Raw genomic sequence first — 6,930 nt, 5'->3', positions numbered from 1 at the left:
ATTGTTGAAATAGTATATTAGCTAGTAATTTGTTAAATAATCAATCCATCGTTATAGTTTATAACCTCAATTAGGAAGTGCAATTTGAGTAGAACTAGGCCAAGGGCTGGTTGTTTCCATGTCCGTATTGTTGAACTAGGAAAATTCACGCCGGTTGGACTGCCAATTATACCTATATTAGAACTAGATGTAACAACTAATTATACATTAACAACTAAACTTCGAATAGAGGAGGAAAGATTACCATATTATGGGTTACATATTAGACTTTACACATTTAATATCTCAAAGTTTTGCACGGATTGTCCTTATATATTGGAGGTGGCCTTTACTTTTTAGTTTTTGCCCTCAAATATTAGGGTCAACTCTAAAGATTGGTTGGTCTTAAATCTTTTTCACCCTCACAAGAAAGTCTTAACAAAAATGAGCCCCGTAAAAAGTGGTCTTTAGTTTTTGACCATGGTTGATTTAGCTTTGACAGTTATGTCTAGATCTGTAAATGATCGAAACCCTTGTGACTAATTGCTTTCCTAGTCAATTTCAAGAAACAAACAAACAGACAGAAAAAAGAAGTAAAAAAGGAGAATCGTATTTTAAAAATATATCAATTTCGATAGGGAAAATCAATGAATTGAAGTGCAAGGCATTACTTCAGCTACATGTAACGTTACAACTGAAGCTAAAAGAATGTAACACTGCACACTCTCCTCTTGATAGTTGATAGTTGGGTTCCAACAGTGCAAAATGAGGCTGGACCAAAAATAAATTGCACGCAAAACGAAGAAAAAAGAGAGGAATAACAGAAAGCACCTGCATTAATTTACACTGTAATTTTCTATATTAGCCAGAATTTGAAGTAAAACTATGAGCTCATAGCAAATTAAGTTTAGTTCTCCACATCTCTCCAATGACCTTCCTTGGTGATGGATCATCCGGTCCTTTGTCTCTTTGTCCTGATGTGAAGTACAGCCATCCGTTCCAGAAGCCAACAAGAGTTGTTTTTACACGGTAAGGAAGCTTGCCTAAAACTTTCCATGTCTGCATTGGATCAAAACCAGCAGGTAAAGAACTAAGAATACAAAAACAAGCTCATAAGAAACATGTCAATTTCAAGAATCACACCATGTTAACTATCTTCATTTACCTCCATTTTGACTTAGTACAATAATAAAGTGGAGACTTAAATATATCAGTTGTTTAACATCAATCTGTGTTGTGAAAAGAACAGAGTCTATCATGGCAATACCTAATCTCTACATGCTGGCAGAGTCAGGGTGTAACTGCATGCCCAAAGTGGTCAAAGAGATTTGCTGAGACTGATGATACTAAGGTAAAAATGTGAAGCTAAGATTCCAGGGCAGAGTATTTGTCGAGACAGCGAACATCACTGACATGCAGACCGTTCAAAAGATTGATAAGAAGAGAAAGAGGTCCATGTAATTTGTTAAAAAAAATAAAAAATAAGAATCTGCACTTGCATAGCCATTTTAATTTATCTTGCATTAATGTTAAATTTGAGGACCGATTTAAAGGCATTGTTGAAATCTCAATCTGGGTTTTATTTGTTCTGTTTGTGTGGATTCTATCTATGTGGGACACAAATTGGAATTGGAATAGATAGCCACATTCAGGCATATCTTTGATGAGTTACAACTTATCCTGAGGAAAGAAAGGGCTAAAGGATGATTTTTAACCGCTACACCATGTTTTGAAGTTTGAACAGTTGCCCTCCAATAGACCTATAGAAGACTTGTGGGGAAGGTAGCAACAAGATCCTAGTAAGACACTCTAGATCCCTTGTGTACCTTTTGTAAAGAGTGAACATAAATTGAAATGAGCGGATTAGTCTAAGCAAATCACGCAGTCTGATGTATCTACTAAGCTAAGCAGATGAAAGCAGAAGTGAGTCAGCACTAAATTCTAAGACAAAATACACACCATTAGTTTGTAGAAGATTAGAAACAATACCAGTGTATCGAATTGAAACTGGAATATTTCCCCAACGAGGGTCATCTTTTTGGTATTTGGGTGCTTATCAGTAGTTCCTCCAACAATCACAAGAGACCTGTTGACAATAGCCCAAGCGAACTCTATATGGGAATCTGGCTTTGGCATGGGAGGCAACACTTTCCATGTCATGTTATCATCTAACATGTAAACATCATCATATACAACCTGTAAAGTCAGGCACCATAGTCATATTAAGCCAAAACGACATTAGAGTAAACCACACTCTCAAGTCTCAACCCCTACAGCAGCTCCAATTCTCAGTACGTTGGGTGTACAGAACTTAGACCCTGCTTGGATTGGCTTATTTTAAGTGAAAAAGCCAAAATAGCTTTTACGCAATTTTGTAGTAGTTCACCCGAGTGAAATAAAAAAGTGCTTTTAAGCACTTGTTTTTAAGCCAAAATAACAAAAATAAGCACAAGCCATAAGTTAGAAATCCTAACTTCTGGCTTTTGACTTATCCTTGTTTTTAAGCCAAAATAACAAAAATAAGCACAAGCCATAAGTTAGAAATCCTAACTTCTGGCTTTTGACTTATCCAAACAGGCTCTTAATCTGCTTTTATCAATCCCCAAAAGTTCTTCCAGTTTTCATCTGTTGTCTAGAGTGTTTTTCAATTTGCAAAGAATCTGGTTAGTAGAGAACAAAGATGAGAATGATTATATCAATTTGACATTGGTAATAGCCTTCAATTGTTGCTGGTATAGCAGACCAAGGAACCAACTAGTTAAGAATGTCCTCTTTCTTTAATTAATAACATTAGAAAAGGCAAATATGACCTTATGACTATTGACACCCAAATGAGAAAAACATACAGGCCAAGTTTTTCCACACAAAGCAAAATTGAATCCCATAAAAGGAGCTATGAATGCTAATGCTTAACTGCAACATAACGTTTTAAATTTGTTAGCCAATATACGACTTACAGATTGGTTGAAGAGGAACAAGAGATACTTTGAAGGTCAAGAAAACTTATACTATCCCCGTTTCAAAAAGAATGACCTGCTTTGACTTGGCACAAAGTTAAAGAAAATAAAGATGACTTTTCAATCTTATGGCCTTAAATTAAAGTTGTGTCAAATGTACCAAAATGCCCTGTGATCTTGTGGTCCTAAACATGCAATGTGGAAAGTTGAAATTAAAGCATTGCCAAAAAAGGAGAGGGGTCATTCTTTTTTAAACGGACTAAAAAGGAAAGTAGGTCATTCATTTTGAAACGGAGGGAGTATTTCTTTTATAAAAATAAGATGCCAACAGAACTACTTTTGGTGTAGGAGTAAAATGATATAAAACTGGTCTCAGTATTTTGATTTTCAGGAAATTTTGGGGATATAACTGGAACAGCAATGTTGTGATCCCTTGTTTGTATTTTTATAGTACATCCTTGGTACTTCATTAAAGAAATGTCCTTAACTAACACAAATATTACAACCACCAAGCCACGGTTCGATTACCTCGTTTCTACGTGAACATTTGAAAATAGGTGATCCAGGTTTAGCCATAAAATCACCCTCTTGACCACCAAGGACATAAAGTCGATCATCAAACACAACACAGGCCCTGCATAAAAATTCCAGCAAGTGCAGTTACTTTTTTTCTTTTTTTTTTTTTATTTTTTTGGATAAGGTAAGTGTATTTCATTCATAAACAAGGCCGAGTTGGTCATATACAAAGAAAAAAACAAAAGGCAAAGAATCTACAAAATCGGATTCTCTACAAAGTCCACCCATTTTTCTATACAACTAGGGGTTTTATGGGTTCACTTGAGAAAAACTTGACTCAACCCCCTCAAAGCTCTCCTATTCCTCTCATTCCAAATAACCCAACCACATCCACACGAGGGACCAAATTCCATGCCTTACACCTCCTCCTTCTACATCTTCATGTGAGAAATACAAATCCGATTCATGTACCTATTCTAAAGGACCCCAAGCACAGAAATTTTTCTCAACTATTCCTCTCTTCCCCTCCTCAGCCTTAACAATTTGCAGACATCTATCCCAGCCCAAAGCACAAAAAAGGGCATCTCACAAGCATCTAACAAAAACCAGACAAGAACAGCTAGATACACAAAAGAGTTATCAAGAGTACCAGACTATCTTAAACCAATTCCAATCCAAAAGAACAAAGAAAGCATCATTCTGTTGAAACTGAAAGGACAAGCTGGAGAACTAAACAACACAAACTATCAACATCACAATATCACCCTCAATATAAAAGAAAGTGTGGCATGCAACTTCCTCCTCATCCATGTTATCCCAACAAATAACTGCACTCGTGTGAATGTCACACCAACTACGCGAGGAGCTATCACTATTTTCTCATCCATGTTGTCACTAAACTGCCAAAGTTCTCATTTAAATACAAAATGAAAAATGAGTTTTTGTGGCATGCGACTTCCTCCTTATCCATGTTTTCCCAACAAATAACTGCAGTCTTGTGAATTTCAAACCAACTACAAAGAGGAACTATCACTAATTTCTCATTCATGTTATCACTAAACAGCCAAAGTTCTCATTTAAATACACAATGAGAAATGAGTTTTCCTACTAATCCTTTTTTTTTTAAACTGCTTCCTACTAATCTTTTTTTGATTTAAAAAAAAAAAAAAAGATCTCAAAAAAAGATTAGTAGGAAAAACTCATTCCTCATTATGTATTTAAAGCTCCTAGAACCCAGTTACTATTCACTAGCTGCTTTATACTGAACTAAAGCATATTATCCAAAGTAATGTTTCTTTCAGGTGTAACATTCGTTTTTTCTAAGATGAACACCTCAGACTTCCCATCAAGATTTCCCTTATGTAATCTAGCGCATATATATTATTTATGTTAAATAATATTTGCATGAAATCAGCCAAATACCTGTGAGGTCCACCACGAGGAATGGGTATCTCAGTACGCCACTCCGTTTCTAAAGCTTTTCCATCTTTAACAGCAATACTCCAATGCTCTAATCCTGGGGTATGTCGATTCTCTTTGCTCCCACCCATTACATGAAGTCTGCCTCTCCAGAGCTGTGTTGCAGGTGCATACCTGAGATTCAAGCTCATTAACAAGTATATACAATTTGACATAAAACTTAAACATATTACAGTAGCCTTATCTAGTCAAGTATCTCAAAATCAATATAGTATGTTCATTGTTCAGTCAATGCACACTGCCTTCTAAAGCTAGCAGAAATTCCATGGCGACTTAGAGTTCAAACTTAATGGAAGCTTTGAAAAGATCTAGAAAAATAAGGACTTTGAGGAGTCAAGCAATAGCCAACCCCCGCGCGTCAAGGAAAAGTAGTGCTAATAAGTAGAAGAGCTGTTTACACAAACTGAATATACTGTAGGCAAATGCTAGTTTCTGGAACGGACCTCTCTTACGTAGCAGCAGTTTTATGAACAACTATCAAAGGTAGTCATCATCTTACATTCTTACTGAATTTAGCATTGCAACAGCAATTAGTACCAAATCTTCCAAAACAGATGGTTTAAAGTAGCGGAAAAGACAATTTGCTGATGTTAAAACTTAAAAACAAAATCTAGATTTCCATTTTGATGACAGCAAGGGGCAAAAAACAAGTACTAGGTAGAGAAGATAGTATTGAGGGGTACCAAATAGAATACCTTGGGACTGGTAAAGGAGGCAAGTCCTGCCATTGCTTGGTTTTGGTGTCAAGAACAAAATTGCGGGCAGTAGGACCGCGGCACTGAGGACCGTATTGGCCAGTAACAACATAAATGTATCTGCCATCCGTTACCATACCCAAGTGCGAATGAGCCATTTCTTTGGGCATATCAAATGTTCCTCCCCATGAGTTGGCCGTGAAATTGTAGATATCGACATGCGAGTGAACCTGTTACATAATGAAAAAAGAAATAAAAATGAAGTTGTATCGATCGATATAAAGGAAAAAGGGGGGGGGGGGGGGGACAACGGACATGATCAATGGTTCCATAACCAGCAAAGACGAAAAGAAGGTCATTGATCTGGATAGCAGCACCATCAAGACGAGGGACAGGTGATGTAGCCATCTTCTCCCAGTTCAATAGTGGTGCGGCCAAATCAGCAAAGGTAGCTGATAAAATCCTCTCTCCTTTTTTGTTACTCTTCTCCTCCTTTGTCGCCTAATCACCATATGAATATATAAACAAATTGAGAGGAAAGCAAATAGAGTGAGATACTATATATCTCTAGTTAGTCAGTTAGCTTAGTTTAGTTACCTTGGGAAGGGGAAGGATGCGATCAGGGAAGAAGAGAACATTGGAGGCAGGGAATGGTGCCCAGTTGGAAGAGGAAGCCCAAAGCAGATCTAGAATAAGAAAGGCAGCTAAGAGGGACACACACAGAAAAAACAACTTGCTCCTGCTGCTGCTACTATTACTTGCCTTGCCTATTCTCATCTCATCTCATTCCCCAGATCTCCTCTCTTCTTCCTCTCGGTACCCTATTATTATTATTATTATTCACTTTTCCCCAATCTCAACACCCGGTATTTATGTCACTTTCCTTTTTAAGTTCTTCGCCGTCACTACATCTCCAACCCAAATCAATTCCTTCCTTATTCATCCCATCGTCTAAAACACTCTTAAAAATTTGTATGCTCCAAATCATTTAATAATATAATACTCCCGACACATAACACAATAAGACCTTTTTAAAAATTAATGGCTAAATTTGAAAAGAAAAAAAAAATTAATAATTTACTTATTTTAATATATCAATAAATACCTCAATAATTCACTAATATTTTTTAAAAAATAAATAAAAATAGAGAGGAGAATACTAGTACAATTGAGTACTAAAATTTTAACTTTGTGGCACATTACTCAATGTCATTTAACAAAAGAGAATAAATCATATTTATATACATGACTTGGTAGTCCAAATTCGCATTCTACTTTGTAAGCTGAGGTTAGATTGGGAATTT

The 6,930-nt window shown here is 36.3% G+C and overlaps 1 protein-coding gene across 2 annotated transcripts; it reads right to left on the bottom strand.

Moving 5' to 3' along the window:
* Positions 1 to 589: 589 nt before the first annotated feature.
* LOC107861593 (kelch repeat-containing protein At3g27220) lies at positions 590 to 6,904 on the bottom strand. 2 transcript variants are annotated; one of them, XM_016706869.2, is made up of 7 exons: positions 6,224 to 6,904; positions 5,942 to 6,127; positions 5,627 to 5,856; positions 4,875 to 5,045; positions 3,465 to 3,570; positions 1,969 to 2,175; positions 590 to 1,038 (listed from the first exon to the last, which is right to left on the bottom strand). In XM_016706869.2, the coding sequence occupies exons 1-7, from the start codon at positions 6,401 to 6,403 to the stop codon at positions 871 to 873; spliced, it is 1,248 nt and encodes a 415-aa protein (XP_016562355.2). In that variant the 5' UTR covers positions 6,404 to 6,904; the 3' UTR covers positions 590 to 870. The 2 variants fall into 2 exon arrangements, with proteins under 2 accessions (XP_016562355.2, XP_047266179.1); XM_047410223.1 differs by lacking the exon at positions 5,942 to 6,127 and having other exon boundaries at positions 6,224 to 6,643.
* Positions 6,905 to 6,930: the final 26 nt, after the last annotated feature.

The sequence above is a fragment of the Capsicum annuum genome, chromosome 3 (genome assembly GCF_002878395.1).
Source record: "Capsicum annuum cultivar UCD-10X-F1 chromosome 3, UCD10Xv1.1, whole genome shotgun sequence".
In the NCBI taxonomy this organism is placed as follows: Eukaryota; Viridiplantae; Streptophyta; class Magnoliopsida; order Solanales; family Solanaceae; genus Capsicum; species Capsicum annuum.
This window is presented reverse-complemented; position numbering and strand designations above follow the sequence as displayed.